General features: G+C 45.5%; 1 protein-coding gene across 4 annotated transcripts in view; it reads left to right on the forward strand.

Moving 5' to 3' along the window:
* LOC110498741 (protein transport protein Sec24C) overlaps nt 1–19,383 on the forward strand; it is a 32,096-nt gene extending 12,713 nt beyond the window's left edge. For all 4 annotated transcript variants that reach the window (XM_036955762.1, XM_036955763.1, XM_036955764.1 and 1 more), the window contains 14 exons: nt 2,101–2,340; nt 2,524–2,662; nt 2,747–2,862; nt 3,342–3,466; nt 3,560–3,751; nt 5,035–5,245; nt 5,432–5,602; nt 11,637–11,733; nt 13,404–13,688; nt 13,926–14,044; nt 14,291–14,470; nt 14,650–14,835; nt 14,938–15,027; nt 17,796–19,383. In XM_036955762.1, coding sequence (XP_036811657.1) covers nt 2,101–2,340; nt 2,524–2,662; nt 2,747–2,862; nt 3,342–3,466; nt 3,560–3,751; nt 5,035–5,245; nt 5,432–5,602; nt 11,637–11,733; nt 13,404–13,688; nt 13,926–14,044; nt 14,291–14,470; nt 14,650–14,835; nt 14,938–15,027; nt 17,796–17,936 — 2,292 coding nt within the window. In that variant the 3' untranslated portion in view covers nt 17,937–19,383. The remainder of the gene's footprint in view (nt 1–2,100; nt 2,341–2,523; nt 2,663–2,746; nt 2,863–3,341; nt 3,467–3,559; nt 3,752–5,034; nt 5,246–5,431; nt 5,603–11,636; nt 11,734–13,403; nt 13,689–13,925; nt 14,045–14,290; nt 14,471–14,649; nt 14,836–14,937; nt 15,028–17,795) is intronic.
* The last annotated feature ends 2,903 nt before the right edge of the window (nt 19,384–22,286 follow it).

Raw genomic sequence — 22,286 nt, forward strand, 5'->3', positions numbered from 1 at the left:
AATAACCCCATAAAGACAAAGCAAAAACACATTTTTAGACTTTTTTGAAAATGTATCAAATGAAGTGGAATATCACATTTGCATAACCATTCAGAGTTTTTACTCCGTACTTTGTTGAAGTGCCTTTGGCAGCAATTACAGCCTTGAGTCTTCTTGGGTATGAAGCTTGGCACACCTGTATCTGGGGAGTTTCTCTAATTCTTCTCTGCAGATCCTCTCAAGCTGTGTCAGGTTGGATATGGGGAGCATCGCTGCACAGATATTTTCAGGTCTCTCCATAGATGTTTGGTTGGATTCAAGTCTGGGCTCTGGCTAGGCCAATCAAGGACATTCAGAGACTTGTCTTAAAGCCACTCCTGTGTTGTCTTGACTGTGTTTAGTGTCTTTGCCCTGTTGGAAAGTGAACCTTTGCCCCATTCTGAGGTCCTGAGCACTCTGGAGCAGGTTCATCAAGGATCTCTGTACTTTGCTCTGTTCATCTTTCCCTTGATCCTGTCTCTCAGTCCCTGCCCCACATCATGATTTTGCCACCACCATGCTTCACCTTAGGGATGGTGCCAGGTTTCCTCCAGATGTGAATCTTGGCATTCAGGCCAAAGAGTTCAATCTTGGTATCATCAGACCAGAGAATCTCGTTTCTCATGGTCTAAGAGTCCTTTAGGTGCCTTTTGGCAAACTCCAAGCAGGCTGTCCATGTGCCTTTTACTGAGGAGTGGCTTCCGTCTGGCCACTCTACCATAAAGGCCTGATTGGTGGAGTGCTGCAGAGATGGCCGTCCTTCTGGAAGGTTCTCCTCTGTGGAGATGGGAGCTCTGTCAGTCACCGTCGGGTTCTTGATCACCTCCCTGACCAAGGCCCTTCTCCCCCCGATTGCTCAGTTTGGCCGGGCAGCCAGCTCTAGGAAGAGTTCCGAATGTCTTCCATTTAAGAATGATGGAGGCCATTGTGTTCTTGGGGACCTTCAATGCTGCAGAAATGTTTTGGTACCCTTACCCCAGATCTGTGCCTCGACACAATCCTGTCTCGGAACTCTACGGCCAATCCTTCAACCTGGCTTGGTTTTTGCTCTGACATGCACTGTCAACTGTGGGACCTTTTTTATATAGACAGGTGTGTACCTTTCCAAATCATGTCCAATCAATTGAATTCTACAATCAAGTTGTAGAAACATCTCAAGGATGATCAATGGAAACAGGATGCATGTGAGCTCAATTTCAAGTCTCATAACAAAGGGTCTGAATACTTATAGAAGGTATTTCTGTTCGATTTTTGTATACATTTGCAAAAATGTCAACCTGTAACGCTTTAATGTAACATTGTGGAAAAAGGGAAGAGATCTGAATACTTTCCAAATGCGCTGTACACAACCAAAATATTTTATTTAAGGAAAGTAATGTGAATAAGTGATTGTTGGAGCCTAATAAGTTGTTTTACCATCAATTGTTTTATGCTATGCTGTTACAGCATTGAACCCACATAATGCGTCATTTTTGTGGGGGAACTGAAATTAAAGAACCTCAAAAAGCACACAGCTCAGCACACAGCTCAGCACTACCCTATCTCCAGCCCAGCAGTCTTCTCTGTAACTGCTACAACCCCTAACCTTTGAACCCAGACCCTCTGAAGCATACCAATGTTACTATGTCTGACCAGCAGGTCATTGGTGCGTTCTGACCCCCCCCCCCCCTCTCTTCTCTTCCTCCTCGCATGCCAGCCTGCAGTGTCTCACACACGACTCACCCATAATTCCTTGCTTTCTGACATTTGCCCACAATTCCTAGCACCCTGAAATTAGCCCAAATTCCTTGCATTTTTTTGTTATCCACAATCATGCTACATCTGCGTATTAAGCCCTCCCTAGGAGTGTTGGTGTGTTGTGCACTGTTGCCATGGTTGCTGTGTCATTGTGTTTATATTATAGAATGGTTTTTGGTTCATCTTCTCTGTTCTCTTTGGGAGATCTGTTATTTTTTACTCTCCTGCAGGAGAATAGGTTTGTGTGTGGTGGATAGATTCTTCCCCTGCATGTCTTTTATACTCCACCCTCTGTCAAATTAACATTAGTGTGTCTGTAAAACTCACTTTCTCGTTCTACCTCAGATTCAGGTGATTGAGGATGACCGGGTCAACAAGAGCAGTGAGCCGTTCACCACTGGGGTCAAAGGTCAGGCTCCACCCCTGGTCACCACCAACTTCCAGGTGAAAGACCAGGGCAATGCCAGCCCGCGGTTCATCCGCTGTACAGCCTACAACATGCCCTGCACCGCTGACATGGCCAAACAGTCCCAGGTCCCCTTGGCCGCTGTAATCAAACCCCTGGCTATGCTGCCCCCCGACGAGGTGAGACACACACCCCCTCAATCTCCTCTGGTCTGTTCTCCTCCTCTCAAAACACTCTCTTACGTCTTGCTCGCTGTCTCTCTCGTATGTGTTTAATTTGTTCGCACGAATCGGAGGCCTCCGCCGTTTCTGGGTTTGAACTACGGTATAAGATGCTAAACAGACACCCCCCCTCTCTCTCAGACCCCTCCGTACATTGTGGACCATGGGGAAGGCGGTCCTATCCGCTGTAACCGCTGTAAGGCCTACATGTGTCCCTACATGCAGTTCATCGAGGGCGGACGGCGCTTCCAGTGTGGCTTCTGCAGCTGCGTCACAGAGGGTATGTTCGCATGGGTGATATTGTGTGTGTCTGAAGTCAACGTTATTTTTTTGTTATAACACTCCCTCTTTCTCTCTCCCATAGTTCCTCCCCACTACTTCCAGCATCTGGACCACACAGGGAAGAGGGTGGACTGCTACGATCGGCCAGAGCTCTCTCAGGGCAGCTACGAGTTTGTGGCCACCGTCGACTACTGTAAGGTAGGCGTCTACTTTTAGACAAGACTGGAGGCCCGTAGCGTTGTGCTATTTTGGAGCAGGAGATTTTCATGAAGAGCCAGATTCTGCCGTCACAATGACCAGGTTTGGCACATAACAGAGATTCTCGACCAAAGAAAGGCTGTGCCGTTATGTAATATGCAAACTGTCTCGTCTAAATACGTCTCTCTCGCTCTCTCTCTCGCTCTCTCTCTCCTCCTTTCACGCGCTCTCTCTCTCCTCCTTTCACGCGCTCTCTCTCTCCTCCTTTCACGCGCTCGCTCTCTCCTCCTTTCACGCTCTCGCTCTCTCCTCCTTTCACGCGCTCTCCTCCTTTCACGCTCTCTCCTCCTTTCACGCTCTCTCCTCCTTTCACGCTCTCTCCTCCTTTCACGCTCTCTCCTCCTTTCACGCTCTCGCTCTCTCCTCCTTTCCTCCTTTCTCTCTCCTCCTTTCTCTCTCTCCTCCTTTCTCTCTCTCAGAACAATAAGCTCCCCCAGCCCCCGTCGTTCATCTTCTTCATCGATGTGTCTTACAACGCCGTGAAGAGCGGCATGGTTAACATCGTCTGTCAGGAGCTCAAGACTCTACTGGACTACCTGCCCAGGTACACCCACACACACACTATTCACCCATGTGTAAACACACCCACTAGCTAATTAATGACATTTGCTCTCCTCCCCCCCAACTCACCCTCCAGGGAGAATCCAGAGGCAGACTCGGTGGTGCGTGTGGGTTTTGTGACCTACAACAAGGTGTTGCACTTCTACAACGTCAAGTCCAGCCTGGCCCAGCCCCAGATGATGGTGGTCAGTGACGTCAGTGACATGTTCCTCCCTCTGCTCGACGGCTTCCTGGTCGGCGTCAACGACAGCCGGATGGTCATCGAGAGGTACGCAAGCGCACACATCTCCACCAGGCCTCACGACTTAAGGTTCCCGTCGTGGCACCTGTCCCGTGATCTAATCTCACAGCGCCAATGTTCTGTAAAACAGTAGGAAGTCACAATATCAGTTGCTACAGAATCCGAGTGTCACAGAATACAGTAACATTGTGTCCCCGGTCTGGAGTCAATCACTATCAACGGATATGACAACAATCATAACATTCAGTTTAATGTCTTAGGTGGCCATTAACCTGCACACAAGTGATCGTCTCAAATGGAACACTGGAAATCATGTGTATTACGTAAAGGGGAAAACGCATAAATATGCTAAGCATTGTGCAAATGACTCTTAACTGAATATTTAACTTATTCCATGTCATGAGTCATCTTCTAAAGTAATTCAGTGCTTTATTACGGAGTGCAATCAACAACTGAGATGACATTTAAGAAATGAATTGTTTCTTCTAGCATGTTGTGATTCAAACTATTTTGATGCGCATCCTAATCCAGTGGTTGTCATGAATTTTGGGTTGACAATTAGGCTGTTATATTTTACTGTTAAAATAGGTTCAATAGAGATTAATTTGCCTACATCTTTATGTGCACTAATATCATTGGATACTTTTGGGGCGGGCTAATTCACCCCCGAAGTGGAAACTCATTTTCTAGATCGCTAACTCGAAGAATAAAACCCACTGCTGGTAGTCATATGTTAATCTAACAGCAAATGTATTGTCCTAAAATTTTTAACTGTAATTGTAGCCTACTACCAAAAACCTGTGCAAATACCAGGGTTGTAAAATAGTTGCTATTTAGCTTAATAGTCAAAGTTGAGAAAGTGTACCTACATAAAGCTCAGAACCTCCTCTCAGCGTTACACAGGATACCTCTGTTTTTACCCTGCAATTGGATTAGAAAATGTTATACAATCAGAATGCTTTTTTTTTTCCTCCTGGGAAAGGCCGCGAGAGGCTCGCTCGTCACAGTGGCAGGCGGCAGAGGAGGCAGCCGCAGGGCATGAACTTTCATTAGATGAATCATCAGAATAATGCACTTTACTGTTTGACCAAATCATGGCTTAAGCCTCCCCCCCAAAAATAGGAAGATTGCGAAATATCACATTTCATTTAATCGCACAGCTAGGCCAACGGGTCACTGTCTGGAGCCCTGGTAAACACACATGAACATTTATATCCATCGCATGTATTGAAGCAGATGTCTCATCTGTCCAGACTTTGCAACTGGTTTAAGTTGTGTAGACTCATTTGGTGTGTGTGTGTGTGTGTCAGTTTGCTAGACCAGATTCCGGAGATGTTTGCAGACACCAGGGAGACTGAGACGGTGTTTGGACCAGTCATTCAGGCAGGACTGGAGGCACTGAAGGCTGCAGACTGTGCCGGGAAGCTGTTTGTGTTCCACTCCACTCTGCCCATCGCTGAGGCTCCTGGGAAACTGAAGAATAGAGAGGACAAGAAACTAGTGGGAACAGACAAGGAGAAGGTACACACAAACACACATGTATTCTCACACACATACTAATAAGGACAAGAAACTGATATGGCAACTGTGTGGCAGATACTGTTGCAATTAGACACAGAACACATAAAGAATCCTCATTCTGGAGAAAGTGTTCTATCTGCTAGTGGTTGTGTCATTGACTCGGTCTATGCGTCTCTCTCTGTCCAGTCTCTGTTCCAGCCCCAGTCTGGTTTCTATAGTAACCTCTCTAAGGAGTGTGTAGCACAGGGCTGCTGTGTAGACCTCTTCCTGTTTCCCAACCAGTACGTCGACGTGGCAACGCTTGGCGTGGTGCCCGTCTCCACCGGGGGTTCCGTCTACAAATACACCTACTTCCAGGTGAGAGACACACCTCTCTCTTGATCCTTGCTTCAGGTCCTGAGCTACAGGCAGTTAGATTTGAGTCATTTTAGGTGAAAATTAGGGGGGGGAAAGGTGAGGTTTTTATTAATTTTTTTTTTCTCTCCCCAATTTCGTGGTATCCAATTGTTGTAGTAGCTACTATCTTGTCTCATTGCTACAACTCCCGTACGGGCTCGGGAGAGACGAAGGTTGAATGTCATGCGTCCTCCGATACACAACCCAACCAGCCTTACTGCTTCTTAACACAGCGCTCATCCAACCCGGAAGCCAGCCTCACCAATGTGTCGGAGTGCACCGTCAACCTTGGCTAGCGCGCACTGCGCCCGGCCCGCCACAGGAGTCGCTGGTGCGCGATGAGACAAGGAGATCCCTACCGACCAATCCCTCCCTAACCCGGACGACGCTAGGCCAATTGTGCGTCGCCCCACGGACCTCCCAGTCGCGGCCGGTTACGACAGAGCCTGGGCGCGAACCCAGGGACTCTGATGGCACAGCCCTTAACCACCACTGCGCCCTTAACCACTGCGCCACCCGGGAGGCCCCCTCCTTAAGAGGTTTTTAACAGGGCAATTGAAGATAATGTCACCCATCAGATTGTCAGGTTAATCTCGTCTTTAGGCTACATCTATTATGTGTGAAATTAGTTTTGATATAGTTTACGTTTAGTTTCAATTGGCCAGTGACAGATGGCAGCCAACTATCGGGGTGAAGGGCAGGCAGGGGGGGAAATGGCTATGTCCTCCTAAAACTGCTTATAACGCAACTCTGTTATTGAAATTCTAGCAACGACTGTGTTGAATCAACTTATTTAGGACAAGCCAAGCATGGGGGAGACATGACTTTGAAAATTAGGGTAATTCAAATGTTAAATTCTTAACCTCAATGATGCTCTCTGAGCTCCTAGTGTTAATCCACAGATAAAAGGGGACACCTGGTTAGTCTTTAGTTAGTTGTCTAGAGGGCTGTTGTGGTGAGTGTTACTGCCACACCGGCAGTCATGAGTCATGACCACAGTCAAATTCCACGTGACTTGGGCCTCGCAGTGCTTGAGGCTTCATTACAGACTCGGATTCGATCCCAGGCTGTGTCGCAGCCGGCCGCGACCGGGAGACTCACGAGGCGGCACACAACTGGCCCAGCGTTGTCCGGGTTAGGAGAGGGTTTGGCCGGCCAGGATGTCCTTGTCCCATCGCTCTCTAGCGACCCCCTTGTGCAGGGCTGGGCGCATGCACAGGGATTTTGGTCGCCAGTTGTAGGTGTTTCCTCCAACACATTGGTGTGGCTGATTTAGAGAGCAGTGTGTCAAGAAGCAGTGCGGCTTGGCAGGGTCGTGTTTCGGCTCTCGACCTTCTCCTTTGTAACAACCAATTGGATATCACAAAATTGTGGAGAAAAAGGGGTAAAAAGTCGCTGTATTTTTTGCACTCTGGACATGTTGGTAGTACCCATCCTGGTAACGACCCGCTAGTGGTTTGGTACTCAGGGCTCTGTTGACCCTCTAACCACTCTGACATCAATGCACATGCTATGGAAAATCACATCGAACAATTATCGAAACAGTATCATGCTTTTAAAACTCAGGTAGGCTACGTTTTTTTTTTTGTTTTTTTTGACTGTGATTATCAAACTGAAGAAAATAGTTCAACAACCGGTTGAAACTGAGCGAACGATCGTTGTGGACGTTTCAAAGCCAAACACAACTAAATGGACGACGCTTTCTAAGGTGATGATTCATTCAAAGCGTTCAGGACGTTGCATTTAGAAGCCCTTCAGGCCTCTATGAGCCCAAGCCCACTTATTTTGCCTTCATTAAAATAACGCTTGTGCCGTTACGCAGTACAGTGTCTTCGGAAAGTATTCAGACCCCTTTCCGATTTTGTTACGTTACAGCCTTATTCTAAAATGTAGTAATAATCCTCATCGATCTACACACAATACCCCATAATGACAAAGCAAAATCAGCTTCTTTTATTTTTAGATCTTTTTTACCAAGTTATTAAAAACAATATACCTAATTTACGTCCGTTTACAGACCCTTTTGCTATGAGACTCAACATTGAGTTCAGGTGCATCCTGTTTCCATTGATCATCCTTGAGACGTTTCCACAACTTGATTGGAACAATTTTTAAAAGGTGTTCAGTCCGTTTTAGAATAAGGCTGTAAAAAATGGTCTGAATACTTTCTGAATGACCTGTATATGTCCATTGACTAATGGCCTACTGCATATTACATGTGGCGGGAAAACCGTTTAAAACAAACTGGTTATCTTCTGCTGCACTCAACTTTCTATCCATGAGTCTGGGAGAGAACATACGGGCCTAGGCGATGCTGTTGGTTCATTGATTGCGCTTACAGAGTTAGCCTACAATAATTAGATTTTGAATAGCCTAGTAATGGGGCATTTTAATATTTTCATAACTAATAGGCTGACTACCTTCAGCTATACAGAATATCTCACCTCTGTGCGTTTCCATCTCTTGCCTTCATTCCTTTCTCGAGCGGGCCTGTCAGCAGTTTATTTATGTTTCGTTGTGAAAACATGTTACTATTGATGCTCCCGAACAGATTTCTGTTGGTTTCCCATATTTAAGCACTGGATGGCTTCAGGAACATGGTTGGAGAGCCCTTGGCATACAGATTTTGCGCGGTGTATCACTGCATGCTCCTCAGTGGTCGACGCGTGAAGTGAAATCTGTGTTCTTTATAAGCCCAGATATTTCTGTATGCAATCCTGTGTTGAAAGCAGAGTTTTGATGGTTGCTACTAAAAAGAGGATCCCAGCTGCTACTCTATTTATTTCTCTGCTGCTCCGCTATAAAACCAGAGTATCCAACTGCGTGAAAGCAGCCTCCATTTGCTATTCCAGTGCATACAGATGACATATATATTTTTTCCCCCTGCCCCGTTTCTGCCCATTTGATAATTTGGCTTTTCTAAATTAAAACAAATGTTACATATTAATAAAGACAATATTACATTTGAGAATAGTCTGTTGGGTGAAAATATGATCACTTGAGAGAACAGCGTTCGCCGCCTGAGTCCAGGAACGAAGAGCAAGCTTTTTTTGTCAACAGCCCATTGTTGCAGCATGCAGCCCATTGTTGCAGCATGCAGCCCATTGTTGCAGCATGCAGCCCATTGTTGCAGCATGCAGCCCATTGTTGCAGCATGCAGCCCATTGTTGCAGCATGCAGCCCATTGTTGCAGCATGCAGCCCATTGTTGCAGCATGCAGCCCATTGTTGCAGCATGCAGCCCATTGTTGCAGCATGCAGCCCATTGTTGCAGCATGCAGCCCATTGTTGCAGCATGCAGGCCATTGTTGCAGCATGCAGGCCATTGTTGCAGCATGCGGCCCATTGTTGCAGCATGCGGCCCATTGTTGCAGCATGCGGCCCATTGTTGCAGCATGCGGCCCATTGTTGCAGCATGCGGCCCATTGTTGCAGCATGCGGCCCATTGTTGCAGCATGCGGCCCATTGTTGCAGCATGCGGCCCATTGTTGCAGCATGCGGCCCATTGTTGCAGCATGCGGCCCATTGTTGCAGCATGCGGCCCATTGTTGCAGCATGCGGCCCATTGTTGCAGCATGCGGCCCATTGTTGCAGCATGCGGCCCATTGTTGCAGCATGCGGCCCATTGTTGCAGCATGCGGCCCATTGTTGCAGCATGCGGCCCATTGTTGCAGCATGCGGCCCATTGTTGCAGCATGCGGCCCATTGTTGCAGCATGCGGCCCATTGTTGCAGCATGCGGCCCATTGTTGCAGCATGCGGCCCATTGTTGCAGCATGCAGGCCCATTGTTGCAGCATGCAGGCCCATTGTTGCAGCATGCGGCCCATTGTTGCAGCATGCGGCCCATTGTTGCAGCATGCGGCCCATTGTTGCAGCATGCAGCCCATACAGGATATGTTTTGGTTTCTAAGACATTCTAAGGTTTGCAGAGGTTGACCGATTATGATTTTTCAACGCCGATACCGATTATTGGAGAACCCAAAAAAGCCAATATCGGCTTTAAAAAATATATATATTTATTTATTTATTTATGTATTTATTTATTTATAATAATAACAATTACAACAATACTGAATGAACACTTTTATTTTTACTTAATATAATACATCAATAAAATCTATTTAGTCTCATAAATAATGAAACATGTTCAATTTGGTTTAAATAATGCAAAAACAAAGTGTTGGAGGAGAAAGTAAAAGTACAATATGTGCCATGTAAAAAGGCTAACGTTTAAGTTCCTTGCTCTGAACATGTGAAAGCTGGTGGTTCAATATTCCCAGTTAATGAGTTTTAGGTTGTAGTTATTATAGGAATTATGACGCGTCGACTATTTCTCTCCATACCATTTCTATTTCATATACCTTTGACTATTGGATGTTCTAGTAGGCATGTTAGTATTGCCAGCCTAATCTCGGGAGTTGATAGGCTTGAATTCATAAACAGCGCTGTGAAGCAAGCATTGTTAAGAGCTGCTGGCAAACGCAGTAAAGTTTGAATGAATGCTTACGAGCCTGCTGCTGCCTACCACCGCCCAGACAGACTGCTCTATCAAATCATAGACTAATTTATAATATAATAAACACAGAAATACGAGCCTTTGATCATTAATGTGGTCAAATCCAGAAACTATCATTTCGAGAAAAACGTTTATTCCATCAGTGAAATACGGATCTGTTACGTATTTTATCGAGCGGGTGGCAACGCTAAGTCAAAATATTGCTGTTACATTGAAGGTTGTGCAATGTTATGTCATAATTATGTAAAATTCTAGCGAATTAGTTCACAGTTCGCAACGAGCCAGGCGGCCCAAACTGCTGCATATACCCTGACTCTGCTTGCACTGAACGCAAGAGAAGTGAGACAATTTCCCTAGTTAATATTGCCTGCTAACATGAATTTCTTAACTAAATATGCAGGTTTAAAAATAGATATACTTCTGTGTATTGATTTTAAGAAAGGCTTTGATGTTTATGATTAGGTACGATTGTGCTTTTTGTTAATTAATCGCCCGTTTGGCGAAGTTGAAGTAGGCTGTGATTCAATGATGAATTAACAGGCACCGCATTGATTATATGCAACGCAGGACAAGCTAGTTAACCTAGTAATATCACCAACCATGTTTAGATTGTTTTTTTATAAGGTAAGTTTAATGCTAGCTAGCAACTTACCTTGGCTCCTTGCAGCCACAAGGTCCTTTTGATGCTGCACTCGCGTAACAGGTGGTCAGCCTGCCGTAACAGGTGGTCAGCCCGCCACGCAATATCCTCGTGGATTGCAATGTAATCGGCCATTAATCCGTGTCCAAAAAAGGCTGATTACCGATTTCTAAACTTGAAATCGGCCATGCCAATCGACCTCTAGTTTGTATCATTCACAGCTCAATCTAGCGTATAGTACCCGTTTTCAAATGATCACTTATGGTCAACATAGGCACTTCATATGCGCACTCGCTCCGGGAATAGAGACAAATATCATCATGTTTCTTTAGACGTGCCTAAAATATGTGGATTTATTGTGATGGACTTTTATGTAGATTTCCAAAGGCGTGCAGCAGCGTCTTGTGTGCATGGTGGCCTGGAGATGCTAAATGTGTTTTATGTTAATGAATGGTCAATTACCATGGGACCGGCAGTCATTTGAGACGATAACCGTCTGACACAATTTGGTGACCGCCGCATCCCTAAGTTACCTACGATTGAATCACTCCTGGTTCATCTTTCAAATACCCACGTGGGTTTGAATGCTCCTGAAAACCAATCATTAGATGGGAGAGGTGGGACTTGCAGTGCGCCAAGCGTCTCAAATGGAACCAAGTTCTGTTTTTACCGCGAGGCTACGTTGTTGACGCGCACGAGCGGTGTGGATGAAATGTTTGAATAACGTTGGGGTACATTTTATTTTACAATGCTCGTGCACGCAACGCGGCGGGGCTCGTTTGGGTGTAACCACGTCCACCTGTTACCTGCCTTCACTCGCTGTCTGTGTGGTTTGTCAGGCCGAGACGGACCGTGAGCGGTTCCTGAATGATCTGCGGCGAGACGTTCAGAAGCCGATGGGCTTCGATGCTGTCATGAGGGTCCGAACCAGCACAGGTAAGTGTCTTGCTCTCTCTCACTTGCTCTCTCTCGCTCACACTGTCTCACACACTCACAATTGTTCCCGCAAGATCAGCTGTAACCTAACAACTGTGGAAAAGGTTAAGGGGTCTGAATACTTTCTGAAGGCACTGTGTGTGTGTACACACAGTTTGTTTTTCTTTATGTTCCCCTAAACCAGCATGTCAATCTACTGTCCCCAATAGTACAGAAGTTGACATTCTATGCGAGAAATAAATATTCCAAACATAGTCTGGAACCGTTGTGGGTTGCAATAGAGCCCAAATGAATACAACCGTTTGTTATGCAATGTGGCTGATGCAACGGATCAGAACATTTAGCTTAAAATGTTGATAAACTATTAGGCTATTTCTTCACATTATAAGCGCCGCAATGCACACGTGGTGGTAGGCTATAACCCATTATCTAAAGTGACCGCAAATGCAATTATCCATGTGATGCTTTTATTATAAAGGGGGAAAAATGCATGTTGTCTATATGCACTTAAACAGCAAATGGAGGAAGCTTTTCCAATTGTTCATTTTCATGCCAGACAGATAGGCTCTACTCCTGTTGTAAAAGAAGCAATGTGCTTATTATATATATATATGAGTAGGCCTAGCCTATAGAAAACTGATGGGATCCTCATTCTGTTTTCTCTCACAATTGCATAGCCTATATAAATGTTGCGCAACATGAGCTCTTGGGCTCTCAGTAAGTGTTTGATTAGATTTTGCATTGATGTCAGTGACTAGAGGGGCATTGGAGCGCTAGCTTGTTTTGGTAGGCTACAATTGACCAGCATCAGCGCTTGGAGAAGCCTAATTAATTATCGTGACTAAACGGTCACATGGAATTTGACTACCATATTGGGGCGGCAGGGTAGCCTAGTGGTTAGAGCGTTGGACTAGTAACCGGAAGGTTGCGAGTTCAAACCCCCGAGCTGACAAGGTACAAATCTGTCGTTCTGCCCCTGAACAGGCAGTTAACCCACTGTTCCCAGGCCGTCATTGAAAATAAGAATTTGTTCTTAACTGACTTGCCTGGTTAAATAAAGGTAAAATAAAAAAATAAAATAAAATACCTTCGCGACTCGTGACCGCCGGTGTGGCGGTAGTAACAGCCTTAGTCACAACACTGAAGTGAAAGGGACCTCCAAGTCTTTATACTTACCACTTGGTGATCAGACCTTGTTGAGTATCTGATAACCACTCCAATAAAAATAGTAGATTAAAACATGCTTACAACGGTCCCCTGAGTACATCAACAAAGGATTGGTATACCTCCACTGGTATGCCATCCAGCCCCAGACTTAAAGGCTTTAATTGCGTCAAGAAGTTCCTCCTCTGTAATTTGGCCTTCGCATGAGTCTTTCCGTACATTTTTACATTCTTCATAGAAGAAGCAAAATCGATACAGTTTAACTTTGTTTAGTGGAGATGGAGGAGACTGAAAAGAACCATATGCTTCAAGTACTTTGCTTCTTCTTTCAAAATATTGTTTGGTGAACTAAGTTTCATGAAATACTTTTTTGGTGGCATTTCTATGACGAAGAACTCATTCTGTGTCTCTCTGGAACCATTTTGTATTTTGCCGTCTGTCTGTGGACTCGCTCTTCACCTAGTGGTGTTTATCTACTGCTGTCGTAACGTCCTCTCCTCCACCAGGTATCAGAGCGACAGATTTCTTCGGCTCGTTCTTCATGAGCAACACGACAGACGTGGAGCTGGCAGGCCTGGACTGTGACAAGACTGTCACCGTGGAATTCCGCCACGACGACAAGCTCAGCGAGGACACCGGTGCGCTCATGCAGTGCGCGGTGTTGTACACCAGCTGTAGTGGTCAGCGGCGTCTGCGGGTCCACAACATGGCGGTCAACTGCTGCTCCCAGCTCGCCGACCTCTACCGGAACTGCGAGACGGACACAATCATCAACTTCTTCTCCAAGTACGGTCAGTATCACACGCTCACTATCTGTCTATACAGCTGTGAAATTGTGTAGTATGTTTCGAGATTGTTACTAAGAGAAAGAATGTATAAAGATCAGCAAGGGGTCCAATCACCGAACACCTACATCTACTTTAGGTGTGAGATACTGTAGATTTGATTGATACCAGTAGGATTCAAACCAACTTAAGGTCTTTATGTCCGGAAATGGAAACCAATGGTCCTTTTCTCTCTGTGTGTAGCGTACCGTAGCATATTGAACACCCCCACCAAGACAGTGAGAGACACCATGGTGAACCAGTGTGCCCAGATTCTGGCCTGCTACCGCAAGAACTGTGCCAGCCCCTCGTCTGCCGGACAGGTCGGTCACTCGCGCACACACACACACACACCCCCCCCCCAATTGGACAAGTCAGTGACACACACCCCATACACACGCACGATACACACATTCCCCCCCGACACCATTCAGACACTGTCACATACATACACAAACACTCACTATACATTCACCCCATTACCACCCACACACTGCAGTCAGTCTCTCACACAAATCAACGCCCCAAAAATGTACACACTCAATCGCTTCCCCTCTCTCCATTTGTAGCTGATCCTACCAGAGTGTATGAAGCTGCTGCCGGTCTATCTGAACTGTGTGTTGAAGAGTGACGTGCTGCAGCCGGGAGCTGACATCTCATTGGACGACAGAGCCTACCTGAGACAGCTGCTCAGCTGTATGGACGTATCAGAGAGCCACATCTTCTTCTATCCCCGCCTACTGCCCCTGGTGAGAGGCCCTGCTCTCCAACTCGCTCTCTTTCTGTCTCTCGAATTCACTTCAATCAGCCTCATTTGGCATGACAAGGCACCATCTTACTTTGCTGAAGCAAACATGTAAGAACATATTACATCAATGTGAAATCAGTTTGTTAAATCGTGTGTTAATCAAGTACCTTTCCATCTCAGGTGAAGTTGGATGGAGGGTCGTTGCCGATGGCAGTGCGTAACTCAGAGGAGCGCCTGTCGAAGGGCGGAGTCTACCTCCTGGAGACAGGGCTCCACCTCTTCCTGTGGGTGGGAGCCAATGCTCAGCAGGAGCTGCTTAGCAACATCTTTGGAACGCCCACCTTCAGCCAGATAGACCCCAACATGGTGAGACACACACACAGAGACTTCAACCTCTTACAAATCATTGTCTTGATTTGAAGTGTGTGGGTGTGTTGCTATCTCCTAAATGTGTGTGTTGTGTTCCAGACGAGTCTGCCGGAGCTGGACAACCCGTTCTCCCAGAGACTCCGAGAGATCATCGACTCCTTCAGGTCACAACGGTCACGATACATGAAGGTCAGACTCCACTACCTCTCTCTGTCTCTCTCTCTTCTTTCTTCCCTCTGTATCTTTCCATCTCAATTTCTGTTTTGTCAGGGAACAATACTGCGACCAAAACAGTCACGTTGCAACCGTTTGACTTGGCAGTGCAACACACATTTTTAATTGGCACGCGTTACACCTTTTGTGAGACTAACTACCACATGGACACACTTCATGCGTGTGTTTGTTTGGATAAAGCTGTCTATTAAGTGCATGACAACTGAAACCTTTTAACACATTTCTACCAGCATGTCATCTGTACAACTAGAGGCAAAAAAAAACTCTAGATCACCTTTACTCCACACACAGAGATGCATACAAAGCTCTCCCTCCATTTGGCAAATCTGACCATAACTCTATCCTCCTGATTCCTGCTTACAAGCAAAAACTCAGAGGAAGTACCAGCGACGCGGAGTGATCAAACAGGCAACGTGTCAATACAGGACTAAGTTCGAATCGTACTACACCGGCTCTGATGCTCGACGGAGGTGGCAGGGCTTGCAAACTATCACAGATTACAAAGGGAAAACCATCTTGCGAGCTGCCCAGTGACGTGAGCCTAACAAACAAATCTAAATGCCTTTTTTATGCTCGCTTCAAGGCAAGCAACAACGACCCATGTATGAGAGCTCCAGCTGTTCCGGATGACTGTGTGATCACGCTCTCTGTAGCCAATGCAAGTAAAACCTTTAAACAGGTTAACAGACGGATTACCCTGATGCGTACTCAGAACATGCGCTGACCAGCTGGCAAGTGTCTTGAACTTGCCAACTTCTCCCTGACCCCGTCTGTAATACCTACATATTTCAAGCAGACCACCATCGTCCCTGTAACCAAGGTAACCTGTCTAGATGACTATCGCTCAGTAGCACTTGCATCTGTAGCCGTGAAATGTTTTGAAAGGCTGGCCATCCCTTACATCAACACCATCATCCCAGACACTTGAGACCCAGTCCAGTTCACGAACCACCGATGACGCAATGTCTATTACACTCCACACTGCCCTTTTCCACCTGGACAAATGGAACACCTACGTAAGAATGCTGTTCATTGACTACTCAGCGTTCAACACCGTAGTGCCCTCCAAGCTCAGGGCCCTGGGACTGACCACCTCCCTCTGCAACTGGATCCTGTACTTCCTGACGGGTCTCCCCCAGGTGGTGAGGGTAGGCAACAACACATCTGCCACGCTGACCTTCAACACGGGTGCCCTTCAGGGTTGTGTGCTTAGTCTCCTCCTGTACTCCCTGTTCACCCATGACTGTGTGGCCGCGCACGACTCCAACACCATTAAGTTTGCCAACATTCACGACGGTGGGAGGCCTGATTGACGCTGATGAGACAGCCTATAAGGAGGTAGTCAGAACACACCAACACCGTCGCGAAGATGGCACGACAATGCCGCTTCCCCCTCAGGAGGCTGAGAAGATTTGGCACGGGCCCTCAGATCCTCAAACAGTTCTACAGCTGCACCATTGAGAGCATCTTGACTGGCTGCATCACCGCTTGGTATGGCAGCTGCTAGGCGTCTGACCTCAAAGCGCTGCAGAGGGTAGTGTGGTCCTGTACATCACTCGGGCCGAGTCTGGGACCAAAATGCTCCTGAACAGCTTCGACCCCCCCCCCCCCCCCCCCCCCCCAAATCATGACTGTTGAACAGTTAATCAAATGGCTACCTTTTTTAAATTATTTTTTTATTTTGCACCGACTCCATGCACACTCACTGAACTTGACCCACACACACACTACGCTGACACTCCATCACACACTACATACGCTCACACACACGTGCACATTTTTCTTTTTAACTCTGCATTGTTGGGAAAGGGATCATAAGTAAGCATTTCACTGTGAAGTCTACACCTGTTATGTCCTGTGCATGTGACAAATAAATTAGATTTAGATTGTATTTAGTCAGGCAATGCTCGCATTATGCTAACAGATTAAAATTACGAGTGTCAATGTATAATACTGTTGGTAAGTCCTATTAAAACAAGCATTGTTCTTAGTAGGAACACATGCAATTTGAGTTGAAAAACAATTCTGTAGGCTATTGCATTTAAATATAAAATGTAGGACCTTACATTTCATTCATTGATTTGTAATTTATTTATAAAGCCCTTCTCCACATCAGCAGTTGTTTTTCCCCAGACCTAAAAAAATGTCCCCTGATGTGGTTTAAGCGTTGTTGTGGACTTAGAACGTCCAATTTTGTTGTTTTTTCTATTAAAGTGAAAACATGAAGAAAAAAGAGGACTATCAGTCCTCCTCCCGAGTTGAATTCTTTTTTCGAAGTATCGTTTTTTTTTCTTTTTTCTGACCTCTAGAGGATTTTGCAGAAAATAACACATGTCAATAACGCAATACATTTGGCACTTTATTTTCCGCCCCTCTTCTTTGCTGTTACAGTAAATCTATCCAAATCAACGTCAGAACACAAGTTAAAAGATGATAGCCAGGTTCTGGAAGGAATGCAGGCACATTATGGGCGACAGGCTCATTGTCATCAATCGTCATTTTCGACTAAATCATGTGCTTCTGCATTGCTTGCTCTTTGGGGTTTTAGACTGGGTTTCTGTATGAGCACTTTGTGACATCTGCTGCTGTAAAAAGGGCTTTATAAATGAATTTGATGTGCGTGTGCCACCAACTAGAAAAAGTGGAGATCCCTGGTTGTAGTACAGAAGCATAAGGTGTGTGTGTGTGTTAACATCTCTTTCTCTCTCCACACGTGTCTGTAGTTGATGGTGGTGAAGCAAGAGGACAAGGCGGAGCTAATCTTTAAGCACTTCCTGTGTGAGGACAAGAGCACCAGCGGAGGAGCTTCCTATGTCGACTTCCTGTGTCACATGCACAAGGAGATCCGCCAGCTACTCAGCTAGGGCCCTGATTTCTGACCCTTCAAACCTGACCCCGGCACCTCTCAAACACCCCCCCGATGCGTTTTATCTTTTATTTACCTAATAAACTTAACCCCTCCCCCTCTGTCAGCGAGAGGCCGGAGACGTATACACAGCCTCGTGGCAGATTCCATGTGTCTGTCCTCATACGACTCTACTATTCCAAACGTCAGGCTCTAAAACAGCTGGAGCTGATCCACTGGCCAATGGAAGTGTGTGTGTGTCTTTTGTGAGTATGTTTGTGAGGGAGAGTTGCTGTTGATTGTAGTAGGTGTTCTGTCTGTAACACTAGCACTGAAAGGCTGTTGTGGGTGTACCGGCCGCTGGTAGAAACTCTCTTTTTGTATGATTCAGACCCAGTAGAGCTGAAGATGACAAACTATACATGACATGAAATAAATGTTGTTTTTTTTCCATCTCTAGAATTATTTTTCTATTTGTCTTATTCTCTCTCCCTCAGAAATGACCGTGTGTGTGTGTGTGCGCTGACTTACAAACACTACTGAGGCAATAGGAGAGCGGGAGGAGTATATAGAGATCTGTGATTGAGGTGAAACTCCCCAAAAAAGTCTATGCATCTAATCATCCAGAGGCACGGGGTTTGAACGTTCAACCAGCGTGGGGGTCCCACTGACTCACACAGTATAGACTGTTTGGTTGAGGTGTGTGTGTCATGTTGTTTTACTAACGTGTGTGTATCAGCTTGACACCATTCTCTGACATGATGCCTGTTTGTCTTCCTGTCTGTGAAGGGAAGGAGTAACTGGCTGTGCTTCTCAAAATTGAGGTCAGTCCGAGAAAGTGTGATGAGAATAATGTTGGGCATAGTCATGTTCCGTAGGCACGAAAACAGGAGAGAACTATTTGAAAGGGGGGGAGGGGGGAGTACTTGTGTTTTTGGTTTCCGTAGCAGAATGTTTTTGCTACGTGTTTTTGCTGAACATGACCCTGTGCTCTACACACAGCTGTGTCCGAGTTGTCCCACACTGCGGACGGTCTGCTATAGAACCTTGGTTCGTTTACACATATAACCTACGTCTATAACCTGTACAGAATTAAATCCTCCGGTTTTTAAACACCTGTGTCAAATGCTGTGGTTTGTCAGTCCTCTCCGTCGCCGCCGCTCACACAAAAGTAGTCCTGCTTTTTTGTGTGCAGCTTCGTGTGTGGGTGGGAGGAAGGGTGGATGTGTGGGGTTCTGGAGGCAGATCCTGGTGAATTTCTCTAAAGGAAAAGAGGGATCCGTCGATACACCCTGACTTTTGCATTTGTTTTCATGTCTTAACACAAGTGTTGCTGCCCTCTTCTCTGACCCATCTCTCTGTTGAATGGACTTTCTTTCTGACTGACCGTGATCTGACCGTTTTCCTTTTCTCTGTGTTTTTGTCATTGCCTCCTGGACTGTTAATAAAGTTATTGAATCACCATGCCATGCTTCTCCCATCCCTGCTCTCATTGGCTTGTTGGTACTATGGTTACAGTAAGGGACTTTCTCCTAGCCAAACTGTTTGTCACTCATAAATTGCACCTGATAAGACTGCCCAAAAGTAGTGCACCATAATAAATTGCAGCCAAATACATTGACACCCTTGAGCTTTTCTTAAATAATTCCCTATTCTAAAATGTTGGTTTCCATACCTTATTGGATGAACCATTTAAAAAAATGTTTTGTCTACTTAAGTTGTTGGCAACCCGGAGATGGTATTTGCCCTCCACCATAGATTTGGATGTGGACTCTTAGCGGGCGACTAGAGCCGTCCAGCGTTTCTTCTTGAACCATTCCTGGGTACTTTTTGATGTGTGTTTGGGGTTGTCTTGCTGGAAGACCCACAGCCTCCAATGGAGACCCACGTTTTTGGACACAGGGTTGAACATTGGACTCAACACCAGATATTCTGCTGGTTTCAAGATGCCTTTGCTCACGTTTTAAGGCCCCTAGTACCAGAAGCAGAAAATCAACCCCACAGTATTACCAAACCACCCCCATGTTTGATTGTGGGGAGGGTGTTATTTTCATTGAATGCATCATTTGGTCATTGTAAACACTGCTCTGATCTGTGTTGTCAAAGAACTCAAAGAACCTCTTCCACAGGCTTTAGATTTGTTTTGGTGGGATTTTGAGAAGTTCCGCAGGAGGAGCTTCCTATGTCTACCAACGATCAAATTAAACGAACGTTCAAGAAAATAACACCCTCCCTACATTCAAACATAGGGAAGGTTTGATCATGTTGACTTTCTTTGCTGTCTCTAGTACTGGGGGCCTTGAACATACGCAAGACATCATGAAAACATATTACCAAGGTGTTTTGGGGGTGAAATGTTCAACCCAGTGTCCAAAAACGGGGTCTCTGTTGGAGGATGGAGTGGCCAGCGAAGAGTCCAGATCTAAATCACATCTATGGCGAGAGCTGGAAAAAGCAGTTGGTGTTGGACACCCCGCAAGCGTTCAAGAATTAGAGCAGTTTGCTGCCGAAGACTGGGACAAATTGCTTGTAAAAAGGTGCAGCAAATCATTTGCAGTTATTTTTGCCAGAAGCTGTGCAACCAAGTACTAGCTACAGTGGAGCCAATGATTTTGAATTTACATTTTTTAATTTAGAAAATAAAGTTTACTAAGTCAAATGATTCTGTAAAGTTGCTTTTTCCGATTTCAACTTATTTTAAAATAAATAATTCCCTATTTTAGAAAAGTGTCAATCCGTAAGCTCCAAAAGTATTGAGAGCGTGAACATTTTTGTTGTTTTGGCTTTGTACTCCAGCACTTGGGATTTGAAATGATACAATGACTAGGGTTAATGTGCAGACTGACAGCTTTCATTTCCATCCATATCTGGTGAACCTTTTAGAAATTACAACACTTTTGTACATAGTCCCCCCCTATTTTAGGGGATACATTTTTTTTGACAAATTCACTTGTGTGTTAAGAGTAGTCAAAATGTTAGTATTTGGTCCCATATTTTCCAAGCATGCAATGGTTACATCAAGCTTGTGACTATACACATTTGTTGGATGCATTTGCTGTTTGTTTTGGTTGTGTTTCAGATTATTTTTGTATCCAATAGAAATTAATGGGAAATAATGTATTGTCATTTTGGATTCCATGTGTGTAATGTCATAGTTTTGATGTCTTCACTATTCTGCAATGTAGAAAATAGTCAAAAGAAAGAAAACCCCTTGAAAAGAACAAAAGGGGGATACCTAGTCAGTTGTCCAACTGAATGTATTCAACTGAAATGTGTCTTCCGCATTTAATCCAACCCCTCTGAATGAGTAGGTGTGTCCGAACTTTTGAATGGTACTCTACATATAAGTGAATTTGTCCCAATACCTTTGCTCTCCTAAAATAGGGGGGGGGGGGGGACTATGTACAAAAAGTGCCGTCATTTCAAAACGGTTCACCTGATATGGATGAAAATACCCTAAAATGAAATCTGACAGTCTGAGCTTTAGCCTTGTATTCATTGTATCATATCCAAAGTGCTGGAGTACAGAGCCAAAACAACCTAAAATGAGTCACTGTCCCAGTACCTTTTCGAGCTCACTGCATTTGGCCGCAACTGTGTAGGTATCCTAGTAGGTAACAGATGGGTGAAAGGTCAGGCAGAGCACTACTACTAAATCCAACACTAGTCCAGGACCAGGTGGAGCTAATAAACAATGTTGCAGAAGAATAGTACAAATAGAATAGTGCTTTTTTTAAAGTATGCACTTTAATCCGATTACCATTCATTTATCATCACATCAGTCAGGTCTAGAGTGGTTCAAAGCACATATGTGAATATAGGTTTAGGGGTTACGTTATCTTTGTCATCTGCTGTATGTTACACACACAAAAACGTGTGTGATCTCCCTGAAGTCTCAGGTGTTCCTCCAGGGAGGCTACTCTACCTGACACGGGGACACTGACGAGTCCACCCAGCCTAGCCTAAACCCTGGATAGAATGGCTCAGTGGATGTGGAGTGGAACGTGTGCAGGTGGGTCAGTGTGTTAGAGGAGACACTGTAGAAGGACAGAGTGCCAGCCGGCCAGTCCAGATACCCCCTCTCTCTCTAACAGAGTAGGAGTGTGGTTATGTCAGTGCTCTTGTCATTGTGCCATGTAGTGTAACTGTCATTAGAGCAGTTCAGACTCCAGGACACAGCATTTCATCCGAAACCAGCAGTCATGTCCCTCTCCTCTCCTTCTGATCCCACTCCACTCTGTCTCCCAATAGCAGCGCCCAGTCAGACCCTCTCTACACAGCAGCTTCCTCCAGCAGTCAAATCTCTCTGGGTGATCAGGAAACGGCTGCTCTTTCCCTCACATCACCTTCCTGTTCTCCGCAGACAGCG

This window comes from Oncorhynchus mykiss, chromosome 20 (assembly GCF_013265735.2).
Source record: "Oncorhynchus mykiss isolate Arlee chromosome 20, USDA_OmykA_1.1, whole genome shotgun sequence".
Classification (NCBI taxonomy): Eukaryota; Metazoa; Chordata; class Actinopteri; order Salmoniformes; family Salmonidae; genus Oncorhynchus; species Oncorhynchus mykiss.